Here is a 21,549-nt window from a genome sequence, read left to right on the forward strand (position 1 = left end):
ACATGTACACACTTTGCGGTTGACTTTTTATTAGCCTTCTTTTTACTCCCCCTACCCTAGCGCTTCGACACCGTCGTCGACGGCGCCGCTCCAACCGTCTCCGTCCGACCGCGCGCTTCCTTTTTTCTCTAGAAGCACTTGCGGTGGACGATGGACGGGCCGGCCTCGTCGTACTCCTGCTTGCTGATCCACATCTGCTGGAAGGTGGACAGCGAAGCCAGGATGGAGCCCCCGATCCACACCGAATACTTCCTCTCGGGCGGAGCGATGATCTGCGCGGAAGCACACGCCCGTGCGGTCAGTCCCCAAAAACGCTCCGTTTCAACTTTTTTTGTTTTTTCACAACCGTTGGCCGACAGAGAGCGAACGTCTACGCGCGGCCACCCACAAGTCTGGTAATAACGCTGGCTCTTTGAAGAGGATAAAGAATATAGCGTCAAAAGTATTTTGCGGCATAGGCCGCGGCTCACCTTGATCTTCATGGTGCTGGGCGCCAGAGCGGTGATCTCCTTCTGCATGCGGTCGGCGATGCCGGGGTACATGGTGGTGCCGCCCGACAGCACGTTGTTGGCGTACAGGTCCTTGCGGATGTCGATGTCGCACTTCATGATGCTGTTGTAGGTGGTCTCGTGGATGCCCGCCGACTCCATGCCTGCCGCCCGGAGCGACGTCAGTCGGCGCGAACGGGAGAGCCGACGCCGGCGAACGCACCGATGAAGGACGGCTGGAAGAGCGTCTCGGGGCAGCGGAAGCGCTCGTTGCCGATGGTGATGACCTGCCCGTCGGGGAGCTCGTAACTCTTCTCCAGCGAGGACGAGGTGGCCGCCGTGCCCATCTCGTTCTCAAAGTCCAGAGCCACATAGCACAACTTCTCCTTGATGTCCCGCACAATCTCGCGCTCGGCTGGGGCGCGCGCGGAAAGACCGTCATGCACCGAAGGAGACGGCCGGAGACGGCGTTCCTACCCGTGGTGACGAAGCTGTAGCCGCGTTCGGTCAGGATCTTCATGAGGTAGTCGGTCAGGTCGCGCCCGGCCAGATCCAACCTCATGATGGCGTGAGGCAGCGCGTAACCTTCGTAGATGGGGACGTTGTGGGTCACGCCGTCCCCGGAGTCCAATACGATGCCTGAGAAAAGGTAGGCGTAAAACTCTCTCACGACAACGCCCCCCGTTAGGGCGGAGTCGCGCCGGCGCCCGGGGGCGGCGAGCACACCTGTCGTGCGTCCGGAGGCGTAGAGGGACAAGACGGCCTGGATGGCCACGTACATGGCGGGAACGTTGAAGGTCTCAAACATGATCTGCGCGACAGTCGCCTCGCCGTCACGTTTTGAACTGGAGAACGAGGGCGGCGGCAGTGGCGGCGGCGGCTCACCTGCGTCATCTTCTCACGGTTGGCTTTGGGGTTGAGCGGCGCTTCGGTCAGAAGGGTGGGGTGTTCCTCGGGGGCCACTCGCAGCTCGTTGTAGAAGGAGTGATGCCAGATCTGCCCGTCGGTCGGTTCAAAGGTTAGCCCGGCAGCTAAGACGGCGTTCGCTCGCCGGCTCACCTTCTCCATGTCGTCCCAGTTGGTGATGATGCCGTGCTCGATGGGGTACTTGAGGGTGAGGATCCCTCTCTTGCTCTGAGCCTCGTCGCCCACGTACGAGTCCTTCTGGCCCATGCCCACCATCACGCCCTGACGCGCCCACACACGCCACTTGAGCACGCTAGAAAAGGGGAGCGGGCGACGACCGGCGCGACGGCGGCGGCCACCTGATGCCGCGGTCGGCCCACGATGGACGGGAAGACGGCCCTGGGCGCGTCGTCTCCGGCGAATCCCGCTTTGCAGAGTCCCGATCCGTTGTCGCACACCAGGGCGGTGCTCTCTTCGTCGTCGCACATGGCTGCGGGCGGGCGGTCGAGCGGCTACCTCACTGCGGGCGAGGGAGGGAAACACGCGTGACGCCAAGGATGGGCGCGAGGCACGCTGCACGGGAACCTCCTAATTTGGGCCTACGCTGGTGTTCTGCCCCCCCCCCCCCCCCCTCCCTCCACACAAACCCACACCTCTGAGCTCCGTGCACCATATTTGGTCATCGCATTCTTTAGCAGCCGAAAAGTGCGTTCTGACCCGAGATCCGCATCAATGACTGGACTTTTCACCCGCTCTCACTCAGAAAATAAATGCGTAAGGAAGAGCAGTTGCAGAACATGAAGAGGGTGTGATGATGAAATGAAGATGATGGGGAGGAGACAGAGTTGGGGAGGATGCTGCGGCGGAGAACTTACCGTGATGCTGGCTGGCACGAAAAGAGGAAGTCGTCGCGAGGCTAGAAGCCGACCAGGGACGACCGAATGAGCCCGTGGTCCGAGGGACCCCCTTAAGAAGCCTTCTTCGCCTCCTCCTCCTCATCTCATCTCATCCTTCCAAACAAGGAGCGCTCCTCCTATTCCGCGCCGCCGGGCTCCTTATAGGGCAGGCCTCAGGGGAGCGGTCCGCTCCGCCGTGGCTTTTCAGGTCCATTCCTTCAGTTCTCCGACTCTTTTCCGTCCGTCCGTCCGTCCGTCCGGGCCCGCCGACCTCTCTTCGGGCTCTTTAGTCACGCCCCTCCGCCGACGTCCCGGGGACGGCGGGTAATGTAGTCGGTGTCGGGATGGAGATGAGGCCGAAGGTCAGGATAGCGGCGCGCACGCACGCACGCTTCTTTGGCCATAAAAGGAAATGGCATGACGCACAAGACCATTTCCGCCTCGCCAGCATTGAAAAAGTCAGCAAAAAGCAAAACATCCAAGTGTCATCAAGTCCTAAAAAGGAGTCCACGGGGGCGCCCCACCCCAAGGGGACCGGCCGGGATGCATGGGAGGGAGGAAGGGACCACCGATTGATGACTTTTCTCCTAATTTCCCTCTCTCTCTTTCTCCTGTACTCTCTAAACACAGGCGGGCGCGCACGCACGCGCGCGAGTCTCGCTCGACTTTGACCGAAAATGGGAAAACCTCGGACTCGTGACGGACCGGCGAGGCTCGGACGCGATTGGTCGCCGACATCCGCACCGAGTGGAGTTTCTGTGGAATGCCTGCGGGTGCCCGTGCGCGTGTTCGTAGGCCGGTCGATATTTCCGTTTTTTGTTGTTGTTGTTGTGGAATTCAGTGGAATGTGTAGGCTCAGACGAGCCGTCGACTGCTGCAGTGTCGCGCACGAGCGGCAGGTGGCGCCACTCGCGTTGTAAAATGCAGGCAAAAAGGCTCGGCTATGGCTGAGAAAGAAAACTCTTGAACGCAGACTTTGCCTGCGAGCGCACAAGGGCGTAGGTTTGCATGTGGGGGGCAACTTTTCAGGATGCTGAAATGATCCCCACCAACTTTTAAGCAACCTTATTTACATTATATAAAGACTTAAGTTATATAGGTCATTTAGATTGTCTCCCACAAAATTGCCCCTACCATTATTAAGTGAATTATTTTCATTATGTTCAGACTTCTAGTTACCTTTTCACTGAGTGATGACTTTACCCCCCGCCGCACCCCTCCCCCCCACAAGCACTCACAGCCCCAGCCCCCTCCTCCACCCACTTCGAAGAGGATATTGAAGGTCAGCCACCACTGTATTTCATGTAAAAAGACGTCAGTCTGGAAGTGGGGAACACACCACTAATTTTGCTACTGAAAATCCCACTTGTATGAGTGTTAGCATAACATGAAACTGTGTGAATTTACTAACCTGCAAAACTTGAGTAGGAAGCTTCTTAGAGGAAAAGTGTCTTCCTGTATGAAATTTCTCCTGTTAACGTTAGACTGTGAGAAATGTAGTGAACCGAGGGTTATCCCTTTCTCCCTAATTTTCATTTTTATTTCATTAATGTGGTTTTAAAGCAGCCCAAAGGAGCGTTCGTTTTTGTTGAGTTTGGCTGTGCTTGTGGACAAAAGCAGTAGTGTCTTACCTAAAGAAAGGCTGAAATATTCCCAGACTAAGAGGTGTTCCAATATTTTCTTTCTTTAGTAGTTTTTGAAAACCAAAGTCTGAATGGGTACAGATGTATTCTGCATTGATTATTTAGTTCATTAGGTTTATATTCATTAGAACTGTAGCCCTGAATCTGTTAAGACTTACTGTATGAATGTCCCGTCCCCAGCAAAAAGTGTACCAATGTTGGGACCAAACCTACGCTCTTGCATCTCGCAGGCCAGGAAGAAAATCATATTCTCAGACACGCCAGTAGAGGTTTATCGGTTTTATTTTTTGTTTTAAACAAAAAAAAAAAGGTTGTGAAGCACTGGAAAAAATAAACACAGGTAAATTAACATCAGCACGCATGGGTTTTGGTCGTAAAGTCGAGCTCCGCCCCCGGACCGTCGTTCAGGACGTCGTCGACACGTCGCCGCAGGTCGCTGTCCAGCGGCGACCCGTCCACCATGAAAACTTCCTGAAAGCAAAATAAACATTCTTTACCGCACCAGACTTTGCCAATCGGTCCGCCCGTACCCTTTTCTTGCGCTTGGGCGCCGCCGCCGGGGCGTCGAAGGTCACGTCTCGGACGTCGTGCTCTTCGTAGAGCTCCGCCGCCGACCTGAGGGCGAGTACGCGAGCGTCATCGTAGCGCCGACGCGCCGGGAAAGAAGAGCGAGAAGACGCCCGACCTGCGACTCCACTCCGGCGGGAGCGCCGCGACGCCTTCGGCGGGCGCGCCGCGACTCAGGTGGGACGCCAGCCGACGCACGGCCGGGTAGAAATGCCGCTGCCGCAGAAAGGGCGGGTCAGGTCGACGCCGCCGGAAGCCGCGCGCCGGTCCTTACCTGCAACGCGTGTAGCTCCCACAAGGCGGTGTTGTGCGCGTTGCAGTGTTCGGGTTCGTCCGCTTCCGGCAGGTAGGAGCCGCTGCCCTGTAGCTCGTTGTCCAGCAGGAAGTCGCACTTGGGAAAAGACTGCGCCGGGAAGAAAAGAGAAGCGGGAGGTCCGGCGCCCGAACGGACGCGGCCGGCGACCGACTCACGTGGAGGACGGCCCTGGCGGCGGCGAGCGTTCCGACGGCGGCGGCGGGGCCCACGTGCAGGCCGAGCGAGGCCAGCCGCTTGAGGAAGGCCGCCGCCCTCCGCGCGCTGACGCGCTTCCTGCGGCGTATCAACATGGCGTCCACGCAGCGCAGGGCGATGACCACGTCCTCGTCGGGCGTCCCTGAGGGACAAAAAAATGATACTGGGCCCGACCGAGATCGGATATTTCCTAAATGAGGAGGCCGGGTGGCGGGCCGCTCACCCGCGTGCAGCCGTGGCAACGTGGCGTACAGATGAGAGTAAAAGTGGAGCGGGTCCACGGTCAGGACGTCACCTGCCGCGCCAAAAAAATCACGTCACCACGGGAAGGGGCGTAGGCCGGCGAGCGCGCGCGCGCGCGTACCTTGTCCCGACAAGATGGTGAAGACGGTCTGAATGCAATGAAGGCTCTCCCGGTGGGTCAGATCCTGCGCAGGAACGGGCGAGCGACGTCGTCAATGACGCGGACCGGCGAGCGGGCGAAATCCGCGTGCTACTCACTCCCGACCGGACGAGGCCTTGAAGCACGTCCAGCAGGTCGTCGAAGAACTCCAAGTTGATCAAGTGCGCGAAACTGCCGGGAAGCGAGGTCGCGGTTAGCGCTCGCGCCTTCGCCGGAGCGCGCGTGTGTGTGCGTTACTTGGCCAGCCCCTCCAGGACGGCGGGAAGGAGGACGGACTTCTGGGCTTTTTTCAGTATTCGAAAGTAGATGAGGAAGACGATGTTGAGCGTCTCCGTGTGCTGCCGGACACAAGCGAGAGCTCGTCGGACAAAGCGCTGCGTTTCTTCCGTCTAGCCGGCGGCTCATTGGAGCGGCCGCGCCGGCTCACCGTTTTCATCTTCTTGTCTTTGCTTTCCGAGGCTTCGGCTTCCAGAAGCTCCTGCTGCAGCTTCTCCTCCGCCTTTTTCCACTGCACGCAAGCAGAGAGAGGGAGAGCGAGCTAAGGGCGGGCGGACGAGCGAGCGCCGTCCGCCGACGCTACCTTTCTTTTCATTCGCGAAAGTTTGTTCTTGTCTTTGCGAGTCATGATCTGGACGGCGGGGGCCGTGTCGCTCAGGTCCTTCTTCACGTGCGCTTCTTGAATGCGCACGCTCAGCAGCGTCCGCAGGACCTGCGCGAGCGACACCTCCGCTTCAGCGAGACGCGCCCAAGCGCCGTTGGGGGACGGGGTTACCTCGGGCCTAACGTCGTAGTTGAGGCTTTTGACGAGACCAGAGACGACTCGGACGGCGGCCAGCGAGGCCCCGCCCGCCTTGTCCCGGCGAAACAGCTCGGCGAAGGCCCCGCAGCACGCGGCCGACACCTGCGGAGGAAGGGACGGGCGGTCGCTCCGGTACGCGTTCGGGCGGGCGGAGCGCTCACCGTCTCGGCGCGGTCGTTCATAAGCGGCGCCAGTGCCACCAGGATGTTGTTGTGGAAGTTGAAGTGCGACATGGCCGGCAGCAGCTCGCACAGGCAGCGCACGGCCACCCCCGCCAGGCCCGCGTAGCTCGACAGCGCCACCGCCCGGCTACGCTTGCTCTTCTTCTGCTTCCAGTCTGCGCCGGCAAAACGGGCCGCTGTTTTCGTGTCCGTACGGAAACTAACGTTGCTGTTTTTTGTTCCCGATACCTCGCCACATCGGCCAGTATTGGAAAATATCTATTTCCATTTAATACTACATTTGAAGTCATTCTATCGCCGCTTGGTCAGGCTGCTACTCATTGACTTTAACAAACGGCCGTCTCAGCTAGGCCAGTTGAAAACTAGAAATTATTGCTTGGATTTATTGTCCGTACCTTTGATGCACTGCTCCAAATCCTCCAGGTAGAACTTGTACTGACTCAGCAGTCCTTCCTCAAACTCTCGCAGCTGCTGCGTCTCCCTTTTCACCTGTCATCGATAGAGCGCGCGCGCGCGCGCGGTCATTGCGGGTAAAAGTTGGCGAACGCGCGACCCACCTTGGCGGCTTTCTCGGCGGCCGTCAAAGGTCGGATCTTGTAGGTGGGGGCGACGTCCTTGAAGATTTCCATCAGGGAGACCATCGCCAACTTCCTAACCGTTACCGCCACGCAAGGATCGGCCTCCGTCAGCATGCCGCGCAGCTGTTTCACACACTTGATCTGCACGAGCGGAGAACAGAACGTCAACGAGACGGCCGCGCCGAAAAAGCGGCCGAATACGAGCGCGTCCCGACGTTGCGGACGGGGTCGGCGACGACGGCGGACGCCAAGCGCGCGATGGTCGACTTCCTCTCTCTGATCTTGTGCGCTCGGACTTCCCGTTGCCGCGCCGCCGACGGCGGCCCGGCGCTCTCCGACTCTGCCTGAGCTGAAGCAAAAAAAAAATAAAAATAGGAAGGCCACGTGACCGACGGTGTCGAGAAAAACGGGAAATGTGGGCACAGTCAGGAGGTCGCGTCTACCGTTTTCGGCCTCTTGAGTGAATTGCTCCTCCTCCTCTACTTCTTCTTCTTCTTCTTCTTCTTCCGGCCGCTCGGTCACCACTGCGCACAAGAGACGGCCGTCAACGGTCGATCGTCGGCAGGCAAAGAGCACCTCACCTCTACGGACGCTCTGCGGGATGAGTCGCGTCTTGTCTTTGATGGGGAGAAGATGCAGGACCTCCTCCTGCGGCGCGGAGGCCATCTTGCGGGGAACTTTCTCGTAGCCCGGCGCCGCCTCCGATTTGCGCTTCTTGGCTAAGTGCACCGGGCCGCTGCGACGCAAAAGCGCGCGTGAGTCCGGGACGGACGGCGGCGCGGAGGCCGGCGGGCGAGGTCACCATGACGACAGGTCTCTGCCGAGGAAGGACGGCGCGGGTCGCAGGTCGTCGTCCTCCATCATGTCGGTGGGCAAACTCTCCAGGAAGTCCTCGTCGTCCCCCTCCTCGTCTGGAGGAGACGCTAGGTCAACGGGTAGCGGCGGCAAAGGCGGGCGGGCGGTGGACTCTTACCGGGCCTTTTGGCCGTGACGTCCAGCGGGCGCGGCGTGGCGAGCGCCGCGCCTTTGAGCGCCTGCCGCATCCTCTTGCGCTCTTTCCGCTGCCGTTTGTCGCAGTTCTCCCGCTTGAACTGGCGGTTCTTCAGCTTGTTCTCCAGCTTCATGTCGCTGGTCTTCAGCAGCCGCCTGAAGGTCGGCCGACGCTTCTTGGAGCGAGGCTGCCGCAAACGCAAAGAACACTGTGGAAAGCCTGCCTAAATCCGTACGCATGACGACGACACTTTTGCAAGGCAACCCGCCTTCCACTTCAGGCTAGGGTTAGTTAGCATGTTGTCGGTGAAAAAGGTGCGCGTGTCCGTCTCCTTTCCAGAATGTGACGAAGCGGCGGCCACGGAAAACGAATCGCTCGCCCGTCAACTACTACGACACGCGTTGCCCAAATGTTACTCACCGGAGCCATTGCGATGTTCGAAGGTGAAAAGTTGACGAGGGTGAAGAAAGCCTACAGCCGCTCGTCTGCCACACGCGTGGAGCTCGCTCGACGCTTACCTGAACCGGAAACGAAACAGTTGAAATGACTCCAACGCACCGGCTCCAGCACAGACAGCCACAAGGCGGCAGGAGGCGGCACTGCACTTCAGGAATCGCTATAGACCAGGGGTGGGCAATTATTTTCCCCCAGGGGCCAAATGAGAAGCAGAAAATATTGTGGAGGCAGGGCCGTACCGAAAGTTTGAAATCTACTCGTTATTAATTTGATTTCTACATTGAAAAAAGTAAATGGTATTGTTTACAGAAGCTGGTAAGAGTATGTGTTATTGTTAGATAATGAGAGAGTGAGGTTGTTTTACAAAAAAAACCCTGAATTTATTCAGTGAAAACAGAGCTAAGTTTGCTACATTTTTGACTGTTTTTCAGTCACATTACCACAATGCTTTATTTTTAACTTAACTTTCTATAAAGATACCACAATAATGTAACATTACTCAACATTTTTATCAAACTGCCAAACAGTGCAGAACAAACATGTTTCAGCATTTTTTTCTTCAGTGAGAGAAATCTAGCCTCTGTTGAGCTTTAACAAGAGCATCAAGGTCAGGTTGAATGTTTGAGGTGGAGATGTGAAGCACAGCTGACAGATGGTCATCAGTCAGAGAGGACCTGTACCTGGATTTGGTAAACTTCATTACTGAGAATGTTTGCTCACATGTATAGGTAGAAGCAAAAAGAACCAACATCTTCTGAGCATGTTTCCTCATGTTTGGAAAATTCTCCTTCCTGAGAGATGAATAGAACTCCAGCAGTGAGGCTGACTTAAAGTGCTCTGCCAGTACTGTATCTGACTGCAAGTCTATGAGCTCCAGCTGGACATCAGTGGGTGCATTACCCACATTGCAAGCAAAGGGAGAGGAAATCAGGTGCATTTCATCCTCAATGTTTTTCAAATCGTCTTGAAAACTCACTGTACAGGTCTCCTAACATCGATGAGTAGCTACAGAGGTGACTGGCTGATGTTTTGACTTCTTTCAGGGTTTGCGTGTGAGTGAGAAGTTTGTTCTCTAGTTGATTTGAGAGAAACTGCAACTTTCTCATGAAAGCCTTGACCAGGTTATGCATTTCATGGATAAAAAGGCCCTTGCCTTGCAGTTTAGTGTTCAGTTCGTTCATCAGTGCAGTCACATCAACAGCAAATGCTAAATCTGCAATCCAGTCAACATCTTAGAGCTCAGGGATGTTTTTGCATTTAGTCTCACAAATCTCTGCTTTTAGGTCCCAAAACCTTTTTAACACTTTGCCCAGGCTGAGCCAGCCATCTGACAGCTGTATGGTAACTGATGTCACCATGTTGGTCATCATGTTCTTCTAAAAGTGCAACAAACTGCCTGTGATTTAATGCTCGTGCCCAGATAAAGTTAACTGTCTCAATTACAACATCAGTAACATCAACACTGACTTACACAACGCATGCTGATGAATAATACAATGAATAAACACCAATTTATGCTCTGCGTCAAGTTCAGTCACTTTATCTTGCATCCGTTTCAAAAGTCCTACATTTTTCCCGGTCAGATTGGGACAACCGTCAGTAGTGACTCCTACCAGTTTGTCCCATTTCAATTCAAGCTTGTCCATGCATGCGTTTACCTCCCCGTGGTTCTTCCTTTCATTGATCTCAATGCTGCCAGCTCCTCCGTAATCGTGAAATCCTGTGTTATTCCTCGGAGAAACACCAGTAACTGCGCCGTGTCGCGGAGGTCACAGCTCTCGTCCAAAGCCAAGGAGAAAAAGTCCAAACTTGCTACTCCACTTTTTAGCTCAAGTCGGAGATTCTCCGCGATGTCCTCCACCGTTCTGGTCACCGTTCGCCTGGACAGCGGGACTTTCTCAAATTTTTCTCCGGACGTATTAGTGCTGCAGAGTCCACCAAGCATTCTTTCACAAACTCTCCCTCCGAAAACGGCTACAGTTTTTAGCCATTTTATGAGATATCACAAAGCTGGTCTTGGTTGCTGCATATAGCTTGGTAAAATAGCCTTGTTGTTTCGCTAGCAAATCTTCAGATAACCGCGCTCTTCCAGCCTCAGTCAGATGTCCGTATTTTTCTGCATGCTTCGTCTCGTAATGCCGACTCACGTTGTATTCCTTAAACACGGCGACCTGCTCACCACAAAGTAAACACACGGGTTTACCACCGATGTCTGTCAATAAATATTTAGTTGTCCATATTTTTTTGAAACCACGACCTTCAGCGTCCACCTTTCTTTTTTTGGCGTGTGCAGACATTTTAGGGTTACCATTGAGTTGCTGCTAGTCACATGCACTCAGACTTGTTTCAGTACCTGGACGTAAATGACGTACGCATGCCGTAAACAGGTTTCAAAGTAAAAGCCCTGCTGTTTTAGTCCATGCATTACGCGAAATTTTGAAAGTAGGTTTTATTTTCTTAAGTCCAAGCAACCTTTCGCGGGCCAGTCAGAGTGGGTCCCATAAAATGCCCGGGTCTGCTATAGACCCTACTCACATGACGTCACAACCACGCCTCCGCGCCATATTGTCCGTCAGCTCGTCTTGTTGACGCATTACCGCCACGTAAATTCCTCCTATTATGGCGTGTTTTTCTGCTCGTTAACATTAATAATCAAAATGGTGAAGGCGTTTGTGGCGGTCGGTTGCAATAACAGAGAAGATAGACGGAGAGACTTGAAGTTCTACTGTATTCCGAGAGACCCGGAGAGGAGAGCGAGATGGATTTGTCACAGCCTGTTGGCCTTTTCTACCCCTCTCCTGTTTTGCTTTCTTTTCTTTCCTCTTTTGATAACCCGATTTTTGTTTTGAAAACATTTCTGCAGTACCGCGCACTCCAAGTCATTGACTGGCGTAAATGCGCACCTCTGTTCCTGGTTTGATCGGAGGAAGGGCGGACCAAACCATTTCATGAAAATACAGGGGTTGGGGGCAATACATATGCTCTCTGGATGTTTACTTTTTGCCAAAAACAAAACGAGAAAAAGAAACCCTTCATTTTATTCCTATTAAAATGATAATGATTCCTATTTCAATTTGCAAACAATTTCCTAAAGTTCTAATTTTCTTTGTGGGCCCTTAGAATATCACTTTTCACCCCTATACGGTGCCCCTGCCGACCGTGTCGGATGAAAAACAGCAAAGTAGTGCCGCCCACCCATTTGCGTGTATCTATCTAAAACCCTGTAAATGCATGTTATCATTCGAGCATTAAAGAATAGAAACGGGTTTTCTCTTATCTGTACTATTAATAATACGTACTTTCTCTGATACGCACGCGTGTAAGTGTACACACATAGCTAGATGTAAATGAATTGACAAATAAATCTAGTTTTTTGGGACTTTTTTATTCTTACAACAAGAGGGCGCCAAAGTTGAGCCGCCAAGTAGCGAGGGATGACTGTACCAGATAGAAAATGGACAAACATATAACCCGTCGTAAAAATGATGGAAATTCTGTTGGAATTGGCTTATCGGTGATATGAATTGACGTAAAGTTCACTTGTACTATTCATTTTTCATTCATTTCAAATAATAGAGCTCCAATTCAAAGTTACAGCATTGTCATACAGCACAATTCATGTCCTTTTTGGAAAAGCCTGCGTGCAAAACATACAATGGGTGTGGTATCGCACTCTGATGTTCACCATATGTTGTTGCTTGGAAAATTGGATGGGCACCAAATGAATTTGATTTCCAAATTCTCACAGAGTTTCCAAATCTTAGTTGGACAGTTGAATTGTCATAGAAAAAAGAAAAAATGTGCAATAGCTCAGACAAGCAGTCTTTTTTGGCCAAAAATGTCTCAAGCGTAGCCGCACTTGTGCGCCTTGAGGTTGCGCGCGTCGGCGTAGCGCTTGCCGCACTTGTCGCAGATGAAGCGCTTGCCGCCGGCGTGCAGGTGGCTCTTGTGCGTGCGCAGGTGGCTGCCCTGGCTGAAGGTCTTGCGGCAGACGTCGCAGGCGTAGGGCCTCTCGCCCGTGTGCACGCGCCGGTGCAGTTTCAGGCTGTTGGCGTTGTTGAAGCGCTTGAGGCAGGACTCGCAGACAAAGTCCCGCCGGCCCGAGTGCGTGCGCCCGTGCGCCGTCAGGCCGCTCCGCTGGCTGAAGGTCTTGCCGCACTGCCGGCAGGCGTAGGGCCGCTCGCCCGTGTGCACGCGGCCGTGGATCTTCAGGTTGGCCGCCTGGCCGAAAGTCTTTCCGCACACCTCGCAGGCGAAGGGTCGCTCGCCGCTGTGGACGCGCAGGTGGTTCTTCAGGTTGACGCTGTGCCGGAAGCTTTTGGAGCAGCGCTCGCACTCGAGGTGCTTCTGGCCCGTGTGGATCAGCCGGTGCGTCCGCAGCGTCAGCGCGCGCGTGAAGCCTTTGCCGCACTCGCCGCAACGGAAGGGTTTGCCGCCCGCCGCGTGGCCGCGGGCGTGGCGCCGCAGGTTGTGTCGAAGGGTGAAGCGCCGGCCGCACAGCTCGCAGGCGAACGGCTTGTCCGACGATTCCCCCGAGCTCACCGGCGCCGCGCCTCGCCGACCGACCGAATTGCCGTTTTCTCCTGCGGGGAAAAAGACAGAGGGCCGTCTACGGGCACTTTGCGCGCCGACGGTAAGGTTCTCACTCTCGGCGACGTCGTCCGCGCGACGGTCCTCCGCGGCCGGAATCGACGACGTCTCCTCCGGGGCCTCGTCCCGAGCGAGCGGTCGGCCGGGTCGACCCGGAGCGGGGACGCCGTACGAGTGTTCTGACTCTGCGGAAGGAGCGCGCGTCAGCTTCGCGGGGCGTCGCGCGGCGGCGGGGTCGGCTACCTACCCACGCGCGCCTCGTCGGGGACGCCGCCGTCCGGCCGCCTCGGCTCCACGATGTCAAGGATCTTCTCCAAGGCCTCGTTGGCCAGAGTCTCCAAAACGGTGGCGAAGCACACCTGGGACAGACGCCGCTCCAAGTCAGATATTATTGTCGTCCGTTAACGGAGCGCTTTGTTCCAATTATTCCCGAAAAGGCCCAAACATTGCAATAAACATGACAGAAAAATTGTCGTCGTTTTAATCATGGTGAAGCCCACAACTTTCCATTTTAAAAGTTAATTCACTGCCGGTTGAATGTTAACGTGCTTCTAACAAATGTCCCTCCGTACACCAATCGGCTAACGACGAGATGTCTTCGTCCAGGTTGCCGAGGCTCTGGATGCTACCAAGCTAATGCTGTATTTGAGGAAGGCGGGAAGTGGGATGGATCCCCCCCTCGGATGGTAACGGTTGAGACCGTAAAGCAGGGTTGACTAAATCCGGACCTCGGTGCCACTTTTCCTGTCGTGTTTTCCATGTCTCCCTCCTCCAACACACCTGAATCAAAATAATCAGGATCATTATCAGGCTTCTGGAGAGGTTGCTGATGACATAATCATTTGATTCAGGTGTGTTTGGGGAGAGAGACGTGGAAAACACGACAGGAATAGTGGCACCGAGGTCCGGATTTAGTCAACCCTGACTTAAAGCATTCCAAGCGAATGTCAATGGAAACGATGGCTGGCGTGACAAGTTGTTTTTTGTTTTGGCCATGAAAAGACATTTTGACCTCCAGCAAACATGCCTTCTTGTCAGTGAAAAACTACGGCTGAGGGATAGCACCCACTGTAAACTGCCTTCTTTAGTGGCATCCTTGCTACAAATAAATAAAAAAGAAGTCGCTGCATGAGATAAAATACAAGGCGTGTCAAGAAACTCCATTTAACGTCATGACTGTGTTGTTTGAGCGCCATTTTGTCGCTTGATGTCAACACAAAAAGTCGGTGTACTTTTCCCCCTTGGACCTGCCGGAGGTTGGGAAAACTCCGACTTCCCACCTTTCTCGAACGCAGCACAAGCTCAAAGTCAGAACGAAAAACAAAAGAAAATCGATCCTAATGAGTCATGACACATTCAAAAAGAAAACAAAGTGCGCTTCAATAAAATACTTTTCGCGCCGTCAAGGTTCAACTAAACTTCCTGCGTGGGTCGTCTCGTCGCCATGTGACTGGCGCGTGTGCCACATCCAAAATGGCAGCGGAGGCGCTGACGCATGTCGGCGACGGAGTCCTGCCCGCCTAATGTTGGAGCCAAATGGCGTTAGGGTGGGTAGGTGGGTGACTCACCACCAGGTTGTCGCCGGCCGGCCCTGGAGGCTCCTCTCCGGGAAGGATGAGGTCGCCACACTGCTGCTTGCGGAGCTCGGCCACGGCGGCGCGCACGAGCGCCTCCATGACGGCGGCCAGCTGCGCGTGCACGTCCGCGCTCATGGCGACGGCTAACGCTAACTACACACTTGCTTGTTATTTCTTCTACTCACTTGAAAGTTTTCGCAAGTAAATGATGTCAGTTGTGACGACAAAGGCACTACAGCCAACTCACACGAGCGCCGGAAGCACGTGACCCGGAAGCTTACGGGGGGGGGGGGGGGGGGGGGGCAAAGCAATTGAGTCACTGCGAAGTGGAAAAGTCCTATTCTCGTCTAGCTCTTTCAACCGCGGGACCGTGTCGTCATTAAGTTTGTTTTACACAATTCAAGCAAAAGTGGACCTTTCTAAGCCCGTGTCATTGATTTGTCTGTGAAGATGTGTTCAAAGCAGTATTTGCTAAACACGACAGTGCTAGTCTTGAAAGTAGCTAGTCCTAGATGTCGGCCAGTAACTCTGTTTTGTTAGATTTTTGGAAATATTACAGTGCTTCGAAACAGGTATATTATTTATTGCATAGTATAAGGACTTCCAAAATCATAAAATGGAAATAATTGAGCGGAATAAAAGGAAAGAAAGGTTTGTGAAATATTTTCTCATTTCTGGGGCGATGGGTTGTGTCGTATGTTTGTATTTGTATCCTAAATATCTAAACGTATGCCACTATCTAGTGTATAACAATGTGAATGAAATGAAATTGATAATGATATTCTCACTCCTGACTTGAAAATGAGCAAATGTTTGTAGCACTCGCGGAAATTCCTCCTCTCAAAAAAATGCCCAATAACTGTGTTATTTTGCCACTTTTTACTGCGTTCCCACCCAGTGAGCGGGCGGGCTCCCGCTCAGTTTTCATTGTGACTCGCCGACACACCTGTGACCTTTGAGGCCTCGTCAGTAGCGGTCACGTGATTTTTGGCTCCCTCGACACCGTTTTCGGAACACCGCTTTAACACGCCTCTACTTCATTTGCTCCAATCGGATTCGAGCAAGGCTCGAGCGTCCCAACTACCTGTGACACACTGGATAAAAACACCAATCTCTAGCACCCGTTTGATGACAAGAGTAAAGATGCGAGTTCATCACGATTTATTTGTTTTTTGTCGACCAAAAGTCAACTTTGTACTTGACATATATTTGTAACGATCAGTCGGACGAATCAAACGTCGGCGTCTTCTCTTCTCCTACCCCGCGCCGTCTCTCCGCCCACTCGGCGACGAGACGGCGAGCGACGCTTTGTTTCGGCGGCAGCCAAGGCGCGGCGGGGGAGGCCTTCGCCCGGAGGGCGGCTTCGATCTCCTCCGACGCGAACCAACGCGCGTCCTCCAACTCGGCGCGGTCCACGAGAAGCTGGCCGGGGGCGCAAAGTTGACGTTACCCTTCAACGGTGCGCTTTCTTCAAAGGGTCTCACCTGCGTGCGGGCGGGGCTGACGTGGGCGTGACAACCCAGCAAAAAAGTGCTGCGCGGGTGCGGCCAGTGCTGCGACGAGGCGTAGCGGACGCCGTCCACGTGCAGGCCCACCTCCTCGGCCACCTCCCGGCGAAGCGCCTCCTCCAGGCTCTCACCTGCAGGCGTGCGGGCGGGGGCAAAGACGGCGGTCATTCGGGTGCTCGTCGGCCGGGCGGGCGGGCGGCGGCGCCGACCCATGTCGCAGAATCCGGCCAGGGCGCTGTACATGCCGGGCGGGAAGGACGGCTGGCGGGCCAGCAGGCACCTGTGGCCGTCGGACACCAGAACGATGATCGCCGGCGCCATCTGCGCGGAGAAGCGAAAGCGAGGTGGTGCGGCAGGCTAGAAAGAAGGGGGAAGTAGGCCTTACCGCCGGATACGTGACGTTGTCGCCGCACGCTCTCTGACTTCCTGCCCGGTTGCGGCACGTGGGCCGACCGCTGGCCCCGCAGAACTTGTTGCTTCGGTGCCAGCTCAGAAGCGCCCGACCCTGAAAGGGAGCGCCGGTCGGTCAGGGACGGCGCGGCGCTCGCTCGACGCCACGAGCGCCGCGCACCTTGGCCACCAGCGGCGCCTCGGCCTCTGACAGCAGAAAGAATGACTTCTTCAGGTCCACGAAGGTTCCTTGGCACACTTTCTCCGCCGACGTCGGATCCAGCCGCCCTGCGTGACGAGTGCGGACAAATGGACCGCTACCGGGTAGTAAAACAAATAAGGCGCCTCTTTCCCGTGGGCGTCGCCAGACCTATTTCACTGGGCCACGTGCGCCGGCATTGATCGGCAGTGCCCCAGTCTGAATTTCACTGGTAAAAAGAAATTCCTTTGGAATTGAATTCTACATCGCGTCATCTAAAAAATGCGCCTATTTGATATGGGAATATTACTCTACACACTCCATACTGACAATCTGCACGTGGCTCCTCGATACGGTCAGGTTAGGGGTTAGGGTTAGGCGTTGAGCTTTGGCCGCTATAGGCGTACGACTCAAAACTGCCACGCACGAAGCACCTTCGGGAGATACGCCGCGTTCACGTGTGCCGCGAGATCGGAGTCCGAGTTGAAAAATGGTTCTGATGTGTTGTAAAGTCATAATGAGGGATAAAAACACACTCGCTCAAAGAGGAGTAGCCTATTTTAGTGCTCCAACCGTATATCACAATTTGAGTGTTTAGGCCTTTTTATAGACACCGAGTCATAGAAAATCCTTTTTTCAATGACTCCGACAACAGGTGGATGCAGCATCGATATTACGGCGTGTGCCAATTTTACTTTGACACCTTCCCACCTATTTATTGCACATCCTCGGTGTTGGTTTTTACCTCCGTATGGATGTTTGTTTGCTCACGAATTGTCAACTGAAATGGTTGAACTTGACATATCGGGCAGAGAACTGCGGTAAACTACTCGGTTAGCAAACAGAAGTAGCAGATTAGGCGCAGTCTTTAAGCTAACTGGCAATGAATACAATGACAATGAAATGCGATTTGAGTGAGAGGCTCTCACTCAAGACCTTTGTCTTATATTGTGTTGATACGATATGTGCTATTTGAACTGGATCAATACTGATGCTATTTGTTTATGTAAATAGAATCAATCTGTATGACTGAATGGCCTAACCATGAACAATGTTGCTCATCAGCTGTTTTACAAGCATTTTATTTGTTACTTCAGTCCCTTGTAATCTGTCATTATTATTTTATTTCTATTTGATTCAAACAGCATTACTCTTGTCAATGGATATTAGAGCGTTATTTGCTCGCAGCCAGGATTATTGAGAGAGGCAAGCTAGGTCACCCATCTAGGCAACATAAACCACTTTTAGGTCACAACCTAGCATTTAAGAAACACTGATTCATTGCATAACAGTTACAGTGATATACTATCTCCATTTCTGTCCAGACAAAAGTAGAGCAGCAGAGGTGAAGGAGAGATGGAAGTTGATGAGCATGAATTGACCATCACCAATCCCAATTTTGAATATTGATGGCTGAAAAACAACAGCAAACTTTTTCTTTTTAACAGAAACTTATATTTTGGTCAAGTGAGTTTGGTCAAAAGGAAGGCTGAGAATACATTGAATTAAACGGTGTACGTTTAAAGCGCTATTTCTGACTTTTGGTGCTTTTTTTTGGGGGGGGGGGGGCATGGTTTGCCAGTGCTCCGCCCGCCCAGTGTGCCCCAGTCAGGGCCGGCCCAGCCTATACGCAGACTATGCAGCTGCTTAGGGCCCCTGACCACTAGGGGGCCCCCAATCTGGCAATTGTTTAATTTATATTCTACTTTGTTCACTACAGTTTGCTTTATTTGACTTTTGTGAGTTTTGATACTTGATTACAAGCTTAGAAAAAATAAAAGTTCTTACTTAACTTCTTTCTTTCCTCTTTTAGAAAAAGGTTTGGCGCTATCTACTGTAAATACTGAAAATCATTTGGGGTGAGAAGTTTGAAGTATACAGTGCAACAAAATCTGTTTAATATACAAAACATGGATGTATGAGTTGGATTGCATGTATGGGTTTCACAGTACACTGTGAGGAAATGGTGGGCCAAAAATATGGGCCCCATTGCATTATTTTGCTTAGGGCCCCCAAATGGCCTGGGCCGGCCCTGGCCCCAGTATTGTATTAGGTCTAGTGACGCCCTTGCTCCCTCCCACGCTGCAACTTTTGTTCTTACCCAGGTCCAGGCAGAAGTCAGGCCGCTCGTCTTGACGGCAGCCAATGAGAACAGACTCCTCGAGCAGGGACTCGTCGGCACCCAGGGCCCGCAGTGCCGACCTGACGTCTACGAGCACGCCATTTTTTCGTTTGTAGCTCGCGTCAGCAATTCTTTGGTCGCACCGGCACGGCACGGCGCGGCGACGGGCGGGTACCCTCGTAGGGCAGCGTCGGGCAGGCGAAGCCGCCCGCTTGGCTCGGGCGCAGCAGAGGGCGGAGTCGGTGGAAGAGGAGAAGGTGTCCCGTGCGGAGCGCTCGGACGCAAGCCTCGTCGTCCCGCTGCAGTTTCTTCAAATACCTGACGGGACAAAGGAGCCATCTATCTATCTATCTATCTATCTATCCGACGGTCCTTCTGCCTGCGCGCACGCGGAGGTGTCGAGAAGAAACCTCATCCTGGAGACAAAGCTGGAGCGACGCTGGAATGCCAGCGGACGCGACGCCACGCACAGAAACTTGTTCCACATGCTTCAACAGTTAGCAGCTTTGGTGGTCGTCAGCCTCCTGCTTGAAAAAACGTGATTATTGGCTTTCCTCAACATATCCATTTGTTTACATTTCCTGACGCTCGTCGCCTAATAAAACTAAAACATGCCACACGATGTACATCTACATTCGTACTTGATTGTTATGGTTTGGGCTCACTGTAAACAAGGGACTGCCTTAGGCTGCTCGCCCTCGCCGTCTTCTGTGACGGTTGTTTCCTTCCGACCCCTGGCCTCCGCTTGCAGTCGTTGCCCCGGAAGTACTTGAGCGGTCGTTGCCCCGGAAGTACTTGAGCGGCGCTTCCGGTCGGCTCCTCTCCTCTCTTCACGTGCGGGACAATAAAGCGCTCTTTTCTCCTTCCGCTGCTTCGTCACCATGTCAGCTTTCATGGATTTGAATGTGACTTTCTCCGCAGATAAAAGCCACATGCAGCAACTTATCGACATGGCTGCTCACCGTAAGTCTAGTCGCGCCGCGCGGCTGAGCTAGCTAAGCTAGCTGCTAACCGCGCTAACGGCAAAGTGTGTCTTCGATGATCTCAGTCTGTTATTCATAACGTTGACTTGCAGTTGGTTACTCTACAGTAGCCGTCAACTACACGTTTGAAGCCACCGCCAAAAAGAAACCGGTGAGAGACGAAACCCGCAAGCCAACTAATCGTCTCCGCGCGCGCCATTCCATTTTGTGTGTGTGTGTGTGAAGGCGATTCCGTCACCCAAGCCCATCGACGAGCTTATTGATCGACTGCCAATCGTCCAGGTGAGGTGCTCGATCAATTCATTCTGTTGTCAGGCGTATGCACGCTGCCATTACGTTGCATTTGACTTGTCGCGTGCGTGTCGGTCAGGGTCGCTCTCGACCCATCCGAGTGCTCAACAGACTGACGTTGGTGATGTCAGAGCTGAGTCACTTTGTAAGTACTATCCTCCAGCTGTCGTTTTTCATCCCTAAACCTACATCAAAATGGCGTGCCCGCGTGCATTCGGCAGAGGCCAAATCCCAGCGAATATGCCGCTTTTGACCTGCTGGCGCTCCAACCCACCACAGAAAAACTCTTCCACGTGAGTGACGCGCTGCCGTACCGTTGTCGCGTGCGCGCTTAACGCGTCGTTGCAGGCGGCGTGCACGCAGTTGGACGTGGACGTGATCAGCGTGTCGGTCACGGAGAAACTTCCCTTCTTCTTCAAGAGAGCGCCCGTCAGCACGGTAACGCGGCCCGTTTGATTTTTCACCCCCCCCCCCCCCCCCCCCCCCCCGGGCGTACCGTCACGCGCTCTCCCGCAGGCCGTCGAAAGGGGGTTGGCGTTTGAAATTTCGTACGCGTCCGCCATCCGGGACGCCGCGGCCAGGCGCTACACCGTCGCCAATGCCGTCAGCCTGACGGAGGCCTGCAAAGGAAAGGTGACCGCCGCGACGACAACGATGTCGACCGCGTCCCGATTAACCCGCGTGCCGCCTTTCAGAACGTGCTGGTGTCGAGCGCGGCGGCCGAGGTGCGTGGGCGTCGCCTCTCCCTTCCGCCGACGCGTCTTTAGCCGGTCCCGCCCGACGACGCACCTTTCTTTCGTCTTCAGCCGCTGGAGCTGCGAGGACCTCACGACGTGGTCAACCTGTATCCTTGGCCCCGTCCGCCGATCTCGACGAGCGTGTCGTCAACGCGCGCCTTTCCCTGACGCGTCCTCAGATGCTCGCTGATGGGTTTGTCCCGCGACGGAGCCCGGCGCGCCCTTTCCCGCACCTGCCGCTCGCTTCTGCTGCACGCCGGTAGGTGACGAAGGGGCGGGCGGGGCTCAAGGGCGCGCGCGTTGACGGTCGATCGGTCGCCACAGAAACAAGGAAGACGGCCGGCGGCGCCGTTTTCACCCGGAGGAGCCGCGACGATTCCCCCGACCCGCGGGAGGCGCCCTCCCCAAGTAGGTGATGGCGGGCGTGCGGACGGACCGGGCCTATTGGAACTTTTTCTGTCCTCGGCAGACGCCCCCGCCGCCAAGCGCCCGAAAAGTCTGCGGACAGAGTCCCCGAGTTGAGCTCCGGCCAAGGGCGGGGCTAATCCTTACCGAAGTCGGCATTTGCGACCTGAGAATAAAAGCGCTTCGGATTCAAGGTTTGTGATGGCTTTATTTCAAAGTGGGTCCACGAGCAAAAATCAAAAGTCCTCAAAATGAGTGAGCGCCGTCCCCGAAAGAGGTCCTGGCCCGTTTGCCCTTTTCGTCAGCCGCCGGAGCGTTCAGCGGCTC

At 54.3% G+C, this 21,549-nt stretch overlaps 5 protein-coding genes across 15 annotated transcripts; 1 reads left to right on the plus strand and 4 right to left on the minus strand.

Annotated features, from left to right (window-relative positions):
* Positions 1-12: 12 nt before the first annotated feature.
* On the minus strand, positions 13-2,584 carry acta2 (actin alpha 2, smooth muscle). Its single transcript, XM_057825549.1, has 9 exons — positions 2,270-2,584; positions 1,754-1,914; positions 1,548-1,676; positions 1,374-1,484; positions 1,215-1,299; positions 966-1,127; positions 712-903; positions 471-652; positions 13-272 (listed from the first exon to the last, which is right to left on the minus strand). Exons 2-9 carry the CDS (start codon positions 1,880-1,882, stop codon positions 129-131), a joined length of 1,134 nt encoding a protein of 377 aa, XP_057681532.1. The 5' UTR covers positions 1,883-1,914; positions 2,270-2,584; the 3' UTR covers positions 13-128.
* A 1,613-nt stretch (positions 2,585-4,197) lies between these two features.
* noc3l (NOC3-like DNA replication regulator) lies at positions 4,198-8,530 on the minus strand. Its single transcript, XM_057826268.1, has 21 exons — positions 8,385-8,530; positions 7,947-8,151; positions 7,776-7,884; positions 7,555-7,709; positions 7,417-7,497; positions 7,189-7,322; positions 6,953-7,114; positions 6,791-6,884; positions 6,375-6,550; positions 6,187-6,315; positions 5,995-6,123; positions 5,842-5,922; positions 5,652-5,752; positions 5,513-5,585; positions 5,376-5,439; positions 5,235-5,306; positions 4,972-5,153; positions 4,775-4,903; positions 4,619-4,716; positions 4,464-4,548; positions 4,198-4,404 (listed from the first exon to the last, which is right to left on the minus strand). The coding sequence occupies exons 1-21, from the start codon at positions 8,391-8,393 to the stop codon at positions 4,285-4,287; spliced, it is 2,388 nt and encodes a 795-aa protein (XP_057682251.1). The 5' UTR covers positions 8,394-8,530; the 3' UTR covers positions 4,198-4,284.
* A 3,285-nt stretch (positions 8,531-11,815) lies between these two features.
* Positions 11,816-14,858, minus strand: LOC130909656 (zinc finger protein 239-like). 2 transcript variants are annotated; one of them, XM_057826392.1, is made up of 4 exons: positions 14,579-14,858; positions 13,258-13,369; positions 13,067-13,195; positions 11,816-13,003 (listed from the first exon to the last, which is right to left on the minus strand). In XM_057826392.1, the coding sequence occupies exons 1-4, from the start codon at positions 14,720-14,722 to the stop codon at positions 12,264-12,266; spliced, it is 1,125 nt and encodes a 374-aa protein (XP_057682375.1). In that variant the 5' UTR covers positions 14,723-14,858; the 3' UTR covers positions 11,816-12,263. The 2 variants fall into 2 exon arrangements, with proteins under 2 accessions (XP_057682375.1, XP_057682374.1); XM_057826391.1 differs by having other exon boundaries at positions 11,816-13,195.
* A 50-nt stretch (positions 14,859-14,908) lies between these two features.
* Positions 14,909-21,415, plus strand: rpp30 (ribonuclease P/MRP 30 subunit). Of its 3 annotated transcripts, XM_057825334.1 has the most exons (12): positions 19,567-19,769; positions 19,882-19,940; positions 20,015-20,071; positions 20,160-20,225; positions 20,302-20,373; positions 20,429-20,518; positions 20,597-20,713; positions 20,776-20,805; positions 20,887-20,924; positions 20,997-21,076; positions 21,142-21,225; positions 21,287-21,415. In XM_057825334.1, the coding sequence occupies exons 1-12, from the start codon at positions 19,688-19,690 to the stop codon at positions 21,337-21,339; spliced, it is 828 nt and encodes a 275-aa protein (XP_057681317.1). In that variant the 5' UTR covers positions 19,567-19,687; the 3' UTR covers positions 21,340-21,415. The 3 variants fall into 3 exon arrangements, with proteins under 3 accessions (XP_057681318.1, XP_057681316.1, XP_057681317.1); XM_057825335.1 differs by lacking the exons at positions 21,142-21,225; positions 21,287-21,415 and adding an exon at positions 14,909-15,238 and having other exon boundaries at positions 18,790-19,769; positions 19,897-19,940; positions 20,597-21,076; XM_057825333.1 differs by lacking the exons at positions 21,142-21,225; positions 21,287-21,415 and having other exon boundaries at positions 19,566-19,769; positions 20,597-21,076.
* Positions 15,016-19,614, minus strand: nudt13 (nudix (nucleoside diphosphate linked moiety X)-type motif 13). Of its 8 annotated transcripts, none has more exons than XM_057825327.1 (9): positions 19,472-19,561; positions 19,196-19,333; positions 18,982-19,124; positions 18,786-18,893; positions 16,667-16,773; positions 16,481-16,600; positions 16,305-16,416; positions 16,072-16,226; positions 15,016-16,009 (listed from the first exon to the last, which is right to left on the minus strand). In XM_057825327.1, exons 2-9 carry the CDS (start codon positions 19,291-19,293, stop codon positions 15,806-15,808), a joined length of 1,047 nt encoding a protein of 348 aa, XP_057681310.1. In that variant the 5' UTR covers positions 19,294-19,333; positions 19,472-19,561; the 3' UTR covers positions 15,016-15,805. The 8 variants fall into 8 exon arrangements, with proteins under 8 accessions (XP_057681310.1, XP_057681309.1, XP_057681312.1 ...); XM_057825326.1 differs by having other exon boundaries at positions 15,017-16,009; positions 19,196-19,330; positions 19,472-19,575; XM_057825329.1 differs by having other exon boundaries at positions 15,017-16,009; positions 19,217-19,333; positions 19,448-19,562.
* Positions 21,416-21,549: the final 134 nt, after the last annotated feature.

This window comes from Corythoichthys intestinalis, chromosome 21 (assembly GCF_030265065.1).
Source record: "Corythoichthys intestinalis isolate RoL2023-P3 chromosome 21, ASM3026506v1, whole genome shotgun sequence".
In the NCBI taxonomy this organism is placed as follows: Eukaryota; Metazoa; Chordata; class Actinopteri; order Syngnathiformes; family Syngnathidae; genus Corythoichthys; species Corythoichthys intestinalis.

Coding starts and splice junctions, on each gene's coding strand:
- noc3l (XM_057826268.1), bottom strand. Junction 5,923..5,994: donor TTTCGCGAATGAAAAGAAAG/GTAGCGTCGGCG, acceptor GCTTGCGTGCAG/TGGAAAAAGGCGGAGGAGAA. Junction 4,405..4,463: donor CGCCCAAGCGCAAGAAAAGG/GTACGGGCGGAC, acceptor TTTTGCTTTCAG/GAAGTTTTCATGGTGGACGG.
- nudt13 (XM_057825327.1), bottom strand. CDS start 19,293: ATGTGGAACAAGTTTCTGTGCGTGGCGTCGCGTCCGCTGGCATTCCAG. Junction 16,417..16,480: donor ACAACGTCACGTATCCGGCG/GTAAGGCCTACT, acceptor TTCTCCGCGCAG/ATGGCGCCGGCGATCATCGT. Junction 16,010..16,071: donor TCAGCCCCGCCCGCACGCAG/GTGAGACCCTTT, acceptor GCCCCCGGCCAG/CTTCTCGTGGACCGCGCCGA.
- rpp30 (XM_057825333.1), top strand. CDS start 19,688: ATGTCAGCTTTCATGGATTTGAATGTGACTTTCTCCGCAGATAAAAGC. Junction 19,941..20,014: donor CCACCGCCAAAAAGAAACCG/GTGAGAGACGAA, acceptor GTGTGTGTGAAG/GCGATTCCGTCACCCAAGCC. Junction 20,072..20,159: donor ATCGACTGCCAATCGTCCAG/GTGAGGTGCTCG, acceptor CGTGTCGGTCAG/GGTCGCTCTCGACCCATCCG.
- acta2 (XM_057825549.1), bottom strand. CDS start 1,882: ATGTGCGACGACGAAGAGAGCACCGCCCTGGTGTGCGACAACGGATCG. Junction 1,300..1,373: donor ACCGTGAGAAGATGACGCAG/GTGAGCCGCCGC, acceptor ACTGTCGCGCAG/ATCATGTTTGAGACCTTCAA. Junction 904..965: donor CTACAGCTTCGTCACCACGG/GTAGGAACGCCG, acceptor CGCGCGCCCCAG/CCGAGCGCGAGATTGTGCGG.
- LOC130909656 (XM_057826391.1), bottom strand. CDS start 14,722: ATGAGCGCGGACGTGCACGCGCAGCTGGCCGCCGTCATGGAGGCGCTC. Junction 13,370..14,578: donor CGGCCGGCGACAACCTGGTG/GTGAGTCACCCA, acceptor CGTCTGTCCCAG/GTGTGCTTCGCCACCGTTTT. Junction 13,196..13,257: donor CCCCGACGAGGCGCGCGTGG/GTAGGTAGCCGA, acceptor CTCCTTCCGCAG/AGTCAGAACACTCGTACGGC.